Genomic DNA, 16,260 nt, shown 5'->3' on the forward strand with positions numbered 1-16,260 from the left:
TTTCCCCTAGCCTAATACCTAAGAACCAAACTGGGCAAAGGCACACATACTCTGGCAGGGTATTTTTTCATCAGCAAGTCTTGTGACAGTTTGGTAATTTCCCATGGTGATACACATACAGCTAACAAAGAGACATTTTGCTAACACTGCAAGGTGCCTGACTTAATTGAAATTAAAAGCATGCATGTAAGCAGGACAAACTGTACAGCTGCATGGCTTTACATAACTCATTTCCCCCCATGGTTGGTGGATTTTTTTTTTTTTGTAAAGAACTAGGGATTTTTGTCCTCATGAGGTGTGTTTTTTTTTTTAACTGTAACATTGGATCTTTTTAATTAAATTATGTTCGGAAGAAAAGATCTTGAACTCAACTTGATCTTCCCTACCAACAAACTGATGAGTTTCAAAAGAACCACCTACAATGACTTAAAAACATAGGCGTCAATTCTGATCACACACTGGTGTAAATCAGGAGTTACTCAGTTGAAATCACTGCTATAAATGTTATCAGAATCAGCATCATAGACTCAAGAGATGTAAAATGCCTATTAGGTCACCCAGAGCCTCCTTCTGCTCCCAGAGCAAGATTGTCCCCTACAGGCCCCTGTAATTTTAGCTTAAAAGCAGAGCCGCATAGGAGGTGTTTGCTAGAAATTTGAACTCTGACAATGAAGCCTGTAGATGACAACTTCAGCTTGCTTGAGGCTCCAGAACTCATGCCCCACTTGCCTTTTATGCTCACAGAAGAAAGAAAAACAATGAGAAAGACAAATAAATGAAAAGCAAAACGAGGCCAACTCATGAGCCAGAAAATTGCAAAACTGTTCCAAGCACAGGAGCCAACATAGCTGCCAAAACCTTAAGGAAACACTCAGTATGCCATGACCTTCTGAATAGGATGTTAGTTTCAGGCGTTTTTGTGTGTGTGTGAGCCAAAGCCAGAGCATCAGAGAGACCGGAAAAGAGGATACAAGAGGGAGGAGTGTTGTTTGGGTCTCATAAGAGCACTTTAAAGTGGTCTTCGATTCCTGAGCATCAGAGAGAGAGAGTGGGACAAAGGGAAGAGGATGGGGGAATATGGCTTGAGTTCCAGAGAACACTTCAGAGTGCTTTTTCCCCATCCCGTGGGATTATTTTACTCTCCAAATTTTAAAGTTTTATATCTGTGACCAGACAAAAGAGTGAAGAGAGACTTTGCGAACCATGACAGCATTTATTTTCCTTTGCAGATTTTATTTGATTCTATTGGACACCAGTCCAAGGGGCAGTGGAGTGATTCTTGTGAGCCTACCCCTGCCCCCTGCTACCCTATTTCTTTTTTGCGTGGAGATTTGATGTTTTAATATGCAGTGCTGAGAAAGATCCACTTTGTAAGCACCCAAGGAAAAAACAGCCCATTTGCGCACTTGGGGAAAATGTTTTACTTCTATTGGCTTTAATAGTTAAAAGCTCTGCCTGGGTTCACTTAGCTTTATTTATGTTTTTATAGCTATACATATACTATATATAACAAGCTTGTTCACCTGGTAGATTTTTCTCAGTCTGTGATAGCTCTAGTTAAATTGTGATTAGTTTTTAAGGAGTCTTTGATGAACACCAGATGCCACCAGATTACTGTACAGTTTGGAAGAAATCCCAGGGCTATAGCCTCCGTTTCTTGTATGTTTCAGATGCCTCTGCAAAGCAGTAGCACAGCCATTTAAAAAAAAAAATAGCGCTTGAATTGATCTCTGTAATCCACTTCTTCCAGACTGATTGAAACAGCAAAGCAAAAAAACTTTTCACGTAGCCTCACATTTCTGTTTGTGTGTGTTTGTGTGTATCAGCTTTTGTGGTCAGAAGACTAACAAAAGCCACCTTTAATATGACTTTGCAGGCAGTTATTTAAAATGATCTCCTGCTCAGATTATCAAAGTGACAAAACCACTAGGGGAGGGGAAAAAATGTAAAATAAACCAAAGACAGCTTAAGTGTGCAAGTCCTCTTTCACCCCCCAATCAGATATTCACTTAGGTGGAATCGACTGTATCTTTTGTACACAACAAATAGGAAAAAATAAAAAAAAAACAGGGACGTGAAACAGTGAGGTGTGTAGATGTATTACCAACACATAATGACCACCAACAATACAACACACGAAGAGAGAGACAAGTATTAGGAAAATGGTTTAATATTGGAGACAGAAGCAAAAAACTGCATCACACAATAACATACATTACAAAAATAAGTCTGACTGTTTCAACTACACGGTTATGTTCACAATGAAGACAGAAGAATCAGAAAAAACTTTGATCTAAACAGCAAAAAAGCAAACCCCTAAAGTTGTAACTAATACATTTATCCACGTAAAGTGACCGAGTACTCCTAATTCTAATTATCTTATTGTGTAACTGCACAATACAGAATAAAAAGTGAAACTTACCGCTTTTTTTTTTAAAAAGACAAAATTCTAAACACTAGATATAAGCAAAAGGAAAAAAAGATAGCAAGCCAAAGTTTTTAATTCTCTAAACAAAACCAACTCTCTTTCTACCAACCAGAAATCAAACTCGAAAATCAGTCATGGTCAGGGGGCCCACAAGAGTAAGCCACAAAAAATTCCATTTGATTTTTAATCTCCAGTATAAAAAGTTCCACTGGTACAAAATGCATAAGTACAATCAAGTTGTAGAAATAGGAAAGCCTGCTTTTTTTTTTTTGGCTCAAATTCCATCAAACAACAAAATCCAAATGCATCAATAAAACAGAAACAATACTCAAATGGTCTTACAGTTTCCACTAAGTTGCATTAACTTTGGCTTTTCTCAGACAATACTTAAAAATTAGTTGGTAATTCTAAACAAAATAATAGTATTGTTAATCTACAAACAACAATTCTCACAGCACGAAAAAAAATAAACCCAAAACCCAAACCCAAAACACAAATACATAGTTTTTTTGTATGACATTATCCAAAAGGTAATGAAACTACAGGTTTTTTTTTCCTTTTGTTAATTAGCACTTAAGATAATAAAAACAGAAACAGTAATATGATTTCAGAGTAGCACAAGCCAAGGAACTATAACCCCTATGGTGAAAGAAAGATGAACTTGTTAGTCATTTGAGGACTGCCACTTCATTGCAATTAGCTAATTTGTTTGAAAAACTACTAGTTAGTTCTTTTGATTAGAATTTTGGAAAGCAATTTCCCTTGTTTTTCTTCCTTTCTTATTAGGCTCTTTGCATCCTTGCAGCTTTTTTCCTTTCAATATTTTGAAAGGGAACTGGGAGATAATTTGTCTCTAAGGAGATATAAGCTTTATTTTTATTATTATTATTATTATTTATAAAGGCAAACTTTCCCCCCCAATGACCCACAATTGTCACCTGGAAACACTGAAACATTCCCTGCTAAAAATGCTGGGCCAGATCCTCGGTTGGTGTAACTCATGGGGGTGGGGTGGGACGTCTTCTGAAGTCTATGAAGCTCTGCCAGTTTACAGCAGTTGGGATTCTAGGAGATTAACGCTAACATTCTAACTGGGCTCTAAGCCTGCAGTTTGCACTGGGGCGGCTGCATTGAAAAAACGCTGGAAATTTATATGGTGGATAAAATGAGAAGAATTAGTGAAACAGAAAAAAAATCAGATTATATTCTCATATTATATATATATAGGTGCATATATATAATATAATGTGTGATGATACTTTGAATAAGCAAAATTGCTGCAAGAATTACAAAATAGCCCTCAAAGGGTGCAGGAAGGCCTCAGCAGTAGTAAAAACATGTGAGAATAATATAGATCATTTAGTTATAAGTGCATGTGCTATAAGGAGGAAACTTTTTTGCATCACTAGAGGCTAGTCCTTTCCATCCCAGGGCTTCTACATAAACGAGCATTTAAGCAAAGTTGAGGACGAGAGACAGAGTGCACCACCTGTGTCTTTATGCTGTTCATATAGGGCTTCACTTTTAATTTTAGAGGCTCTGAATATAACCAAATAGGAATAGATAATGGAAGAAGATATGGCACTTAGTTATCAGAAGCAGGTACTGCTGCTCACATGCATTGAATTGGCAATGGATTCTATTTTCCAGTAGTAAAGAACCGAATTTGGTCACTGGTGGCTACTGGTGCTGTAGACATGCAATCCAGTCAAATTTAAAAGGCAGTGAAAAGGCTACCAGCATCTCTTTTCGGGTTCCGTACATAGGGCTCAATCCAGCAAACAACCACTTAAGTCACATACATATTCTCATTGACTACTGGCGCAAGTAAAGTTACTTGGGTGAGTGTCTGTAGGATTGGGCCCATATATTGTCAATACGAATAATGGCAGATAACACCAAGCGTTACAGCATATGTAAACTTTATCCATAAAAAGTAGTTTAACTGCAGTACACATTGAATTTTCACCCAGGAAGATCTAGTGCATCTGATTTAAGCAAAAGTTCATTTATTTAATTACAAAAATATTGTTTTTTCTCCTCAATGTTTTCAAATGGTGGAATAACCACTCCAATCTAGGAGCGGCTCACACAATAGATAATTAAGAATTGTTTATTTTATTTTATTTTATTAATACTGAATAGCATATTCCAGCAGCATATTAAAAGCTCTTTAAGAAAAGACAAAAAAACCCAAAATCTAAAAAGGAAAACCACAAGTTAATTACGGTTTTAAATAATTTTAGTTATAGATACAGAAGAAATTTAGACAGCAGTAAAATAATTTTTTGTCCTTCAGATCTGCCCTGTGCATTTTTCTGATTTCAACCATGTATTAAATAAACCACAAAAAACTAAGTATATATATATATATTTATATATATAGATATATATATAAAAATAAACAGCAAAATGGTGAATGTATAAAAGGTATTAACACTCAAGACAGCTCTGGGTGGAAAGGGTTAAAAGTTCAAAACTTTCTCACCTTAGAGGTTTCCATACATTATGAAGAAAATACATTGTGAGGTTTGCTTTCACAGCATTGATGTGCAGAGTGGTTAAAAAAGTGAAACATGGGCACTTATACAATGTTTTACAAAAAACATCAAAGAGAAATAACAAACAATAACAATTTCAGGCAACAAGACCACAGGATAGCAAGTTAACAAACTTTTTAACCTCTTTTTTTTTCTTTAAATATTAGGGATTTATACAAAACACATAATAAAATACCCATGTTATCAAATTACTTCACACAAGAAACACACTGAAGCTCTAGGAAGAAAGTACCTTTGGAATTTGGCACTATATTTTCACTGATTTTTTTTCTTTAAAAGAAAAACCGATCACATTTTGCTGAACACAAACACATCTAAATTGTCCACAATAAAAAAATGACATCAATGCGTCACAAGCCAACACAAACTTATTCTGGAATAGTTTTTAATTTTTCACATGAAATTTTTTTTTTTTTTAAGCAAACAACTTTTTTTTTAAAACTCATTTTGTTGTTGTTGTTGTTCAAGTAAACCAATTTCAAACTTGTCTTTTATAAACACAGAACACTTAAGACCATAAGACTCATGATGAAACCACAACTTAATTCACAGAAGCACCAACGTAACACAGTTTACAGTAACCTTTCTCCTGTACATTGAAACAGTATAAAATATAGGTAATTTCATGTGCATTAAACCATGGATTGTCTAACTGTGAGTCAGTTCAGCAAAAGGTGACACAAATAGGTAGCATTTGCCCTAAAACAGGGTAAATATTTTCTTATACTAATCTACAAAAAGTGGTTCTATATATATATTTTAATGAGAAAGTGAGCCACCTAAAATGGCCTTATCAAAAAACTTTACACTGCCTGAAAAATGTAAAAACTATTACAGACCTCTAGAGACTTAAAATCAGACAGTTTTTTTTCTCAAACTGTTTTGGAAGTAGTCTGTTAGAAACCAACATTCTGTGCCTCTGGACACATATTGCTATTGTCACCAGTGACCAGGCAGAATGCCAATCCCTGTATAATACTTTCAAGTCTGTTATTTTATTTATTTATTTATTTTTGGAAAAGGAAAAAAAAAAGAAAAAAGAAAGAAAAAAAAAGAAAGCAAGCAAAAACATTTTTGCCACAGGTTTTTTTTTGTTTTTTGTTTTTTTTTTGTTTTAAACCCTATCATTAATTTGTCTAATAATAAATTTCAGTCTTGCATGAATGCAGCAATGTTTTTTCACATTGACTTCCCAGAATTCATAGCTAGATGAGGTCACATGCAAATTTCAAAGGTCAAACTAGATCAAAGGTCAGTAGGAGAACCAAATATGATGTGAGGTCAGAAAGACATCAGAAACAATGACGGGACGATGAAACTTTTTTTTTTTTTTTTTTTTTTAAGACGCCACAGGGACATGCTAGGCAAACGATGAACTAACGAGCATGGAGATGTCTAGGGAAAAAACAAGGAAGAGGAAAAAAGTTACATAGAATCTATGCAGCAGAAACAAAATCACTTTTATGGGTGCAGGAGAAAACTAATGCAAATCTTTCATCATTAGAGTCTATGAGCCATTCACATAATTTGCATTAACTTACAATACTCATCAACAACAGCACAATGGAACCCCAAAAGAATCCATCTGAAAAGAGTTAGAGAAGATGGATTCATCTTTGGGGGGAAGAGAGAAGAAAGAACCATTTTCAACAAATGTAACATAAGGGGAAGGGAGAAGAAAAAAGTCAGACAACTGAACTTTAAACTAGAAAATGGAAACTACAAACAAAATAACCAGACAAGTACAAACAACAGGATAAAAGCATGAACTGTAAAGGGTGTAGGGTTCAACGGTGAAAAAGCGCCCATTCTTGGCACAATTACTCTAGAGACTACTTCAAAGGATCTAGCTAGCATAGAGAGCTGCTCTTTAGGTATCCAATAAGTTAACAATAGGCAATAAATAACTTCCATTATTTCTGAGGCAGTAAAAATTTTGTATAAAAATAGAAATGCTTTTTACAAATAAAATTTACAGGCCTGTGGCTTTCTTTTTTATTTATTTATTATTATTAAATTTATCTCTCAAGAAACATCAAGTATCGTCACTCATTTTATTTTATTTTATTTTTATTTTAAACCCTGTAGCTTTAGAAACAGATCTCAATCTTTTTTACATTATTCCTTTCCAAAAAACTAAAGAAAACTTTAAAAAAAAGTGAAATATAAAGACGACCAGTGTAATATCAGACTAATAGAATGTTATGTTGATTTGAACCCCTAAAAAAACAACCAAAAACCAAAACTAAAAATCATTTTAAAAAACAAACCGATGTAGTGGAAAGACTTTTTGTTGTCATTGTCTCACAAGTGCTTCTGCTGGCATAAGACCATTATGTTTAACCTATAAACTGCTGGTGCCACCCTGATAAAATTGGGTCCATACAAACAAAACAGCTTTTATTTCCCCTAAGTGTGCTAATGGCACCAGGGTTCACAGAGTTAAATTGCACTTTTTTTTTGTCGCTTTTAATTCTTAAGATATCATTTCTTAAAAAAAAAGAAAAGAAAAAAAAACGGAGATAAATTATGTCGCAAAATAAAATACAGTAACACAACTCAGTAATTACTTGGCCTGGAAACAGCAGCCAAGTTTACTTGTGGTGAGTGGGGAAATGGAAGCGATAACTGTAAAAATAATTGTCTCTTGGTGAAGGTTGGCAATATGTTCTTCCTTAGCCCCCCTCCCCCCCCGCAGAAGGGCAGGTTTGCTCATGGGACTTACCCTAAGAAAGCTAAAACAAGAGCAGTGAGCATCTGGGGTTAAGATCAGTAAGGTTTGCTGTCGTTTTTGGAGCGTTTCAGCTGAACCTTCAAGCGTTTCATGCCAATCTGAAAGCCGTTCATAGCCTGGATAGCAGCTTGCGCAGAGACTGGATTGTCATAGCTAACAAAACCTACAAAATACAGAATGGAGGGGGAAAGAAAGTGAATATAGGTTAGAACAAAAGAAGAGGGGACTGGCTCAATATACAGAAAAAAGAGTTTGTTGTTAGTACTTTTTCTTTTAAGTGACATGTTCATTTCACGACTTTCCTTCATTCCTTTGATTATGCTTCACATTCCTTCCCTCCCAATCCATCCCAGCTCTCCCCTTATCTTGCTAGGGTTCAGCATTTTGCTACCTCATCATATGCAGCTGGGACAGCAATCAAACAGCGGTGGTGTCCATGAGCTGTATGACAAGGGGCAGTACAGTATCTCTCTCTCTCTGGTACTTAGATCGTCCCCCATCACTGCAGTGTCTGAGTGCCTCACAATCATTAATGTCTTTATCCTCACAACCTGTGGGTAGGGAAATGCTATTATCCCCAGGTACAGAGAGGCTAAGTGATTTGTTCAAGGTCACTCAGGATGTCTGACAGAGCAGGGATGAAACATGGGTTTCCCATGGCTCTAATGATGATGATACTTTGCACTTCTATAGCACTTGTCATCTCAATGGACATTGCATACCTTAATTAATTAAGTGTCATGGCCCTGGAATGGGGGTAGGCAAGTATAGAGGTTAAATGACAGGTCAATAGCAGAACTGGGAAGAGAACCCCAGGTCTTCTGCCTCCCAGGCCTCAGCACTGACCTGTAGATAGTGTTCTTTCCCTGTACTCACTATGGCTGGTTTGGTTTAAATTTCATGTCCCCTGGAGACTAAACACACTCTTTTCATAATGCACTCTAATCTCCCTGAGCCTAGAAGCTTCAACTCATTTTCATATCAGGGCCTCCCACTCTTAATTGCAAAGCACTCCTGACTACCACTCTACCTCTGCTCTGGCTAATTACTGCATTGCAGCCTGGTATTATGCATCTACTTTGACATGCTCCCTTTAATTTCCACTTGAAATTGTCTTAATGAATTATTCTAGATTAGATTAAAGTGTGTATCCCTCTCTTACTCATCACCCTCTTTTCCTTCTCCCCTGGCGCTGGCGCTGAGGTTTTTCCTCTGCTAACCCCTTCATCATATCCAGTGTGTGTTCACCCAGATAAAATGCTCACCCAGAGCCTCCCCATCTCTTGTCTTGATTACTCAACTTCCTCCTCTCTGGCTTTCCTGACATTCACTTTTCCCTCTCAAGTCATTCAAAATGCAGCTGCTAAGATCATCTTCCTGATCATCGCCTCCCTCTTTGTGTCCCTTCACTGGCTTCCTTTTCTCCACCACATCAGATTCAAACTTTTACATTCAGGGGGTCTTCCCACCTCTGACCCTCTTGTTTATTCACTCTCCCATCTAATCAAATAGATCCAACCCCCTTCACTCTATTTGGTTAAGGAACCTAGCCTTGCTCAATCATTTATTCACTTCTCCCAAACACACTTTCACAATTCCTGCATTCTGCCGCTAGGCATGGAACATTTTACCCAAATGTCTGTCAAATTGCTATCCTGTCCTCCTTCCAGTCATAGAATCATAGAATATTAGGGTTGGAAGGGATGTCAGGAGGGCATCTAGTCCAACCCACTGCTCAAAGCAGGACCAATCCCCAATTAAATCATACCAGCCACGGCTTTGTCAAGCCTGACCTTAAAAACCTCTAAGGAAGGAGATTCCACCACCTCCCTAGGTAACCCATTCCAGTGCTTCACCACCCTCCTAGTGAAAAAGTTTTTCCTAATATCCAACGTAAACCTCCCCCACTGCAACTTGAGACCATTGCTCCTTGTTCTGTCATCTGGTACCACTGAGAACAGTCTAGATCCATCCTCTTTGGAGCCCCCTTTCAGGTAGTCGAAAGCAGCTATCAAATCCCCCCTCATTCTTCTCTTCTGCAGACTAAACAATCCGAGTTCCCTCAACCTCTCCCCATAAGTCATGTGCTCCAGCCCCCTAATCATTGTTGTTGCCCCCTGCTGGACTCTTTCCAAAAACCATTCCAGTCCCTCATCAAGAACCATTTCTTTTATGTTGCGTGTGGGAATCTGGCCTCCCATCTCATTTTCCCTTTCCTTGTTGCATCTGTGTGTTATATCATGTCTTAAATTTAGACTGTAGGCTCTTTAGGGCAAGGACTTCCTCTTCCTACGCATTTACAAAGAATTTAGTATGACGAGGCCCTGATCCTGATTTTGATCTCTGGGTGCTACTGTAACATAAATAATAAATATTTTTAATAATAATTAGTACCAGTGCTTTTCTTTCTCACATTGCAGACTGCACTTACCCTTTCCCTGGAGTATTTCTCCCCCCCTCTTCCTTTCAGACTTTCTCGCTTTTGTGATGCTGGATCAACAGCCTTGTAGACTGAAACCCTTTGGTTCAGTTACACAGCAGGTGCTGCTGAGGCAGCGGCTATGAAAACTTCCTTATAGCACCCCTGACCTGGAGGGACCTCTCTAGATGTGAAAGGGCAGGGTTCATCCTTATTCCCCTCAAACCTTGGAGCCTCTACTGAGATGGACAACAAGAATGCAATTGGTGCCTGTGGCCACCTGTCTGCTGAAAGTGGATTCTCTCCTTTTTGGAGGCAGCATGTATCAAAGTTAGAGCACCAGACTGGGAGTCAGCACACCTGGGTTATGTTCCCAACTCTGCAAGTGATTCAGGAAGAGACCTGGGATCAGTCCCTCAGCCCCTCTGTGCTTCAGTTTCTCCATCTAGAAAGGGCTTTCCCCCGCCTTTATAAAACTTGGGAGATCTTCAGATTAAAAGGTGCTAGATGATTGCAAAGTATTATTACCATTACTGTTATCCCAAGTAACTCTATTCCATGTGCAGTGACCAATTCGGACACGAGAGAAACGGGCTCATGAGAAAATCTCCGTTTTCAAGGAAAAAGTGAGAACTCTCATTAAGAAACCACAAACTGGCTTTTCTAAAGTCAAAGAAGATGCCAAAAATGTAAAATGAAAGTGACGTGCTTCTAAATAAAGCTGAGGGGCTGTGATAGTTTATGTAAAACCAGCTTCTTTTGTAGACTGTCATCATCATAGATCCTGATCAGATCATTTACTTGATACATGAACTTAATACACTGATGCTGCAAGCAGAGGTGTTTACTTACATTTTGTAATACAGTACATCAAAGTATAGAGACAGTATATGTATGTAATCAAGGTATTGGTATGCATCTGATCAACCCTAGATCCTGTTTTATTTCAGAAGAGTTTAAGCATCAGACACACTTCTTCACGTGATCTTTAGTTATCTAATTTCCCTGCAGCTCAAGCATTCTACATGAAACCTGACACTGACTGTACCCCTCTTCATCCCCCGCCCTGTCATAACGACAGATGCTACCTGGACAGTTGAAACTACTTGTAGTACTTGTAGATGCACGTATAGGCAGCAACTAGCTGTAACATATTGTGTACACTATACAAACACTAATTGCACAGTACTGTACTTAACCCAGAAGTACAAGTAATGGGTTAAACACAGAGAGTTTTAAAGAGGTTCGGCTATACAATAGAGGATAATTAGGTATCCATAATAAGGCAGCTTAATAGTACAGTAAATGGCATTCCCCCACATAGGGTGTAATTAGTTTCATGTACTTGACACATCCATAGTAGATGTCAGACTGGAAGGTTTTTTTTTTTTTCAAATCCAGTTTTTAGTTTGAACTGCTTTGTCTGTGTATCTTTCTGTACTTTTGAGGATTACAAGCCATAGCTCTGGGATCAGGTTCACCATGTACAGTTTTACTTTTCAATTGATTAAATGTTGCTTACCAAAGCACTTGCTCAGATTGGTCTGTTTATCAATGAAGACTTTAGCAGAGATAACATTCCCAAAGGGCATGAACATCTGCAGAATGTCCTGGTCTCCAAACTCCTGGGGGAGGTGGTAAATAAAGAGGTTTGCCCCTTCTGGACCTTTAGAGACAGGAAAACCACAAAAAAACCAGTATGAAAAGAGCTATTAGACGAGTTCTATGTCATCTATCTTTTTTGGTAATTTAGAAGGTGATGGGCAAACACAGTTCAGTTTCAGACTTTTTGAAGTAACAAAAACAAAGCAAATGGACAAAATAGCAGTGGCTCTTTTACAGATTTGTACTTGAAATCTCTATTATAAGAGAAGCTGAACTGCAGCCTCCTTCCTAAATTCATGTAAGACTGCCCAGCTTGTCCTAAAGTAGGGTTATGGATAGAAGAGTGACTGCATGAAAGTGGCACCTTCTTACGGCAACTCTGCTCTCTGCAGCTCTTCAAGCTGTCCAGCTCTGGAAGAGCGAGTTGAGTTCTATGCTGCCTCACACATCTTCAACGGTTTTGTCAGCTAAACCAGAGACATTATTAGCATAAGAGATAGAGCCCAGCTCAGTTCTAAAGAGCCCATGTTTAAGCCTGCAGGGCAGGCAATTGGGGGCAGGGGGAAGCAAAACAAACCTTCCTTTGACTTAAAATCAGCCAGCTCAGTTTGTCTTTGCAAATAACTGAGGGACAAAAAGAAAAAAAAAAGGAAAAAAAAAGAAAAGAAAATGTGTAGTCATTTTTCACAGTACACGTGTTGTTTTAACAACAAAGAATCCGGCTGGAAAGCCCTCACCACCTGGCAGGGAAGAGCTGGTCAAGATTTTTAACTGATTTTCTTCCTCCCAACAACAACAAAAATGGATTTTCCTTGAAATGGGAGTGTTTTGGAAAATCTTTTTGAGTTCTGTGAAATTTCAAATGAAAATATCCATTTTGTTTTTAACTGGAATTGTTTTTCTTTCAAACTGAGGTTTGTATTGGTTTTCGAAAGCCAGTCCACAGAAATAAAATTGATTTTTTTTCCACTGAGCTCTAGTCAGAAGCTTCTTATCATCAGCTCTGCCTCCCTATTACCATAATAATCTGGAAATAAAAAGAAGAGACTAAAGAAAGACTTTCCAGTGTGAAACTGGACATGTGGCCTTCCTAGTTACAGTGCATCACTGGGATTCTAAGATGCCACACGATTCTGGTGCAGGCAACTTCTGGAATAGACTAAATGGATATTCTGTGGCTTAAGCGGAGACTAGATGTGTCTCAGATGTGCTGCGTTTGATTACTGTCTAGGGGAGGAGAGGAAAGTGCAGGCCAGACACTTATGGAGTACCTTCTGCAGCAGATTGATGGAGCCGCACTGGTGTTCACAATAGAGGAACCAGACTGCCTGCCCTCTCACAGCCTGAGGGGAGGGGCTGCAATATTTGCCCTAGACAGGGGGTGCATGGGTTGGAAGAAAACAAAAAACAAAACAAAAAAACCAACAACAAAACAACAGGGTGGAAAAAAAAGAATTTTATAAAATGAAATGGAAAAAAAATCACTTGGCAATATGGAAGAGAAGCCAAATGAAGTTTCTTCTTACCAAAAAAAACAAAAAGAAAAAAAAAAGTCCTCTCAACAAAATGAACTTTCTTAATCACTGAGCAAAACTGGTTTAACAGTTTGATAGCAGTATGCATAAAACAATTCACTCCATTTCATTTAACATTTAATGCAATATTTTCCTCTGGTAGCTGGTTATCCTCCTCTAAATATTCCAGACTCTTAGCCATTCCATCAGAAGAAGTCATATGTTGAAACACAAACACAGCCAGCAGAATTTAATAATGAAACTCGCTCACCTTAACAGTCCCCCATGGAAAAGACAGCAAGATGACAAAGGCCTTTACTTTATAAGGGACACTGTCACATGGGGAATGATAAAATATATAGACTCATAGAATATCAGGGTTGGAAGGGACCTTAGGAGGTTATCTAGTCCAACCCCCTGGCTCAAAGTAGGACCAATCCCCAGACAGAGTTTTGTCCCCTCAAGGATTGAACTCACAACCCTGGGTTTAGCAGGCCAATGCTCAAACCACTGAGCTATTCCTCCCCCCATATTGATAAAAATGCTTTTGTGAACTTAAAAACAATGAAGATAATTTAAAAAAAATAAAAGCTAGTCCTACACTATTTGCCACCCAGTCACAACAGAGAAACAGCTTCTGTTTATGGTTTTATCCAATCTGAATAAAATGCAAATCAAAAACAAAAAAGAACTGAACAAAGCCAGGGAGCCAAAATAGTGAGAAAAATAAATGAATTTAAAAAAATTATTTCAACTTCAATAATCTAAATTGTTAATGGTAAAAATGGTAAGAAAATTATAAAATATATATGTATTTTAATTTGACAGTATCCCTATTAAATCCCTAGCTTTGAGGGTTTCAACATTGTCTGCCTAAGAGATACCATGTTCCATAATGATTCAAGAGACTATTTTAAAAGAGGATAAAAAACTTCTTTTGATGCCATTCACTAGCCCTTGTTCCAGTGTATCTCTGGCAAGAACAGTAAGTACAATGAAGACTCTTTCTTAGAAAGCAACAAAGAGTCCTGTGGCACCTTAATGACTAAGAGATGTATTGGAGCATAAGCTTTCGTGGGTGAATACCCACTGCGTCTGATGAAGTGGGTATTCACCCACGAAAGCTTATGCTCCAATACATCTGTTAGTCTATAAGGTGCCACAGGACTCTTTGTTGCTTTTTAAAGATCCAGACTAACACGGCTACCCCTCTGATATCTTTCTTAGAAGGCATACAAAACTTTTCTATCTTCTAAAATTAGCCAAAAGTTAAGGGGGTGGGAATTAAAAACCAAACCCCAAGAAGGCTGCCGGGGGAGAGAAGAGAGAGAGGCTAGCCTCATTTCAGTAAACATTTTGTGATTAGTATTAATTTATTCTTAGCGTTAACTTCCTGAGGTTTATTTTGCTCTGTTGGCACAGAAAGAGGGGCAATCAATCACTTACTTGCTTCCCCTCAAGACCCACAATTAAACAAAGAACCACTCAATGTAACGACAAATCTCGTCATTAACCTGAAAACTAAAATCTAATAGCAGCTAGATGATCATAGCATACATAAAAACCACAAGGAGGAGAAGGAAGGGGAGAGTTACCCACACGACACTTCCTCCCTCACCCACCTCTCAAAAACAACAAATTAAAAAATTTAAATTTAATCAAATTTTAAAAATTTAAAATTTAAAAAAATGCTTTTAGGATGGTTTTCATTAGCAGTGTCTTTTGTGAGCAGCAGCCAATGAGTACTTTTACATTAACAAATAATGGGTGGTAAAATACACCTTGAAGGATAGATGGCAAAAACTAAATTAAAGGATAAAACAAAAACAACACTGAACAGGAAAGAAGAAAAGGTTAAAAATCAATGGTTAGGCTGATCACGTTTCTTCAGAAAGCATCTATGAAGAAATAAGCCAAACTCAACCAATGTAGAAAGGCTGAATTTAGCTTATCGTAAAATTTGACATTGCTGTTTGAGACGTGTGCTTTGCGGCCCTAGCAGGTGCTGCTTACCTTCTTTCTGGCTGCCTGCAGCACTCTGTTGCTGTAACAAACTCTGACTGTACAATGTTGGCAGTGCTGCTGCAGCATACTGCTGAATTCCTGAGTAGGCCTGGGTGAGGGCGTCCATTGTGCCTGCTGTACCATTCGTCAAGCCTGTTGCGCCAAGTCCTCCATTCAGGGCCGCCATACCTGAGAGCATTTGAGCAACTTTACAAAAAACCCAACAATAGAGAAAAGAAATTGCACTTGTTCATTAGTGCTTTCCAAAAGTAGTTGGCATTATATGACACCGACAATGACGGCAGTGCATGCAAGCCAGTACTTCACCAAATGGAACTGAAAACAACGAAACACAACTTTGGTAAAGATCACTTCGGCACAATGGTTTGACGACCAAATCTATTCACATGCAATCTGCTACTGGCAAGTCCTGTAACACCGTGCTTCTGAAATCCTGTTCTTCCACATGCCTCAAGACACACACATTAGGCTACATGATCTTGAGGCTATCCAAAGACTGTAGGAAGGAATTCACTTGATCAAGGGTGGATACCTTGTGGTTGGCAATGGGGCAGAGTGTTCACCAGGACACAGTTCAAATCCAGGCTGGTCATTAGTGACTGGAAATTACTACCATATGAATGAAGTTTGCCAATTAATTTTACATAGGCCACCAACCTCAGTTACCCACATTCCAAAACAACCACTACTACAATTGGCACCCTTCTGTGCATTGCAGAACATGGGCAAGATAACTGAATGGGCATGGAGGCATGGCTAGCCTCTCACTCCTGGTATCTCCTGATCAGGGCTGGGAGCATTTGGTGGTGTGGTGTAGGGTAGCTAGCAGTGCTTCAATCTAAGCTGTGCCTGTCCTGCTGATAAAGAGAAATCTTTGGTCTCTAGTGTTGTCATTCCCTCGCTTCTTATTGGCAGTAACATCACTTTATAAACACCGGTCTGCACCCTGCTAAATAACATATTAACTTAACTGG

The 16,260-nt window shown here is 38.3% G+C and overlaps 1 protein-coding gene across 29 annotated transcripts in view; it reads right to left on the reverse strand.

The window, feature by feature from the left end:
- Positions 1-2,152: 2,152 nt before the first annotated feature.
- CELF2 (CUGBP Elav-like family member 2) overlaps positions 2,153-16,260 on the reverse strand; it is a 440,299-nt gene continuing 426,191 nt past the window's right edge. For 16 of the 29 annotated variants that reach the window (XM_039519478.1, XM_039519480.1, XM_039519494.1 and 13 more), the window contains 3 exons: positions 15,275-15,472; positions 11,665-11,808; positions 7,749-7,886 (listed from right to left, as the gene is read on the reverse strand). In XM_039519478.1, the coding sequence (XP_039375412.1) occupies positions 7,759-7,886; positions 11,665-11,808; positions 15,275-15,472 (470 nt within the window). In that variant the 3' untranslated portion in view covers positions 7,749-7,758. Of the gene's footprint in view, positions 6,385-7,714; positions 7,887-11,664; positions 11,809-14,995; positions 15,094-15,274; positions 15,473-16,260 lie in introns of those variants that run through there. The other 13 variants (XM_039519496.1, XM_039519495.1, XM_039519473.1 and 10 more) reach the window with 4 other exon arrangements.

Source organism: Mauremys reevesii, linkage group 1, assembly GCF_016161935.1.
Source record: "Mauremys reevesii isolate NIE-2019 linkage group 1, ASM1616193v1, whole genome shotgun sequence".
NCBI lineage: Eukaryota > Metazoa > Chordata > Testudines > Geoemydidae > Mauremys > Mauremys reevesii.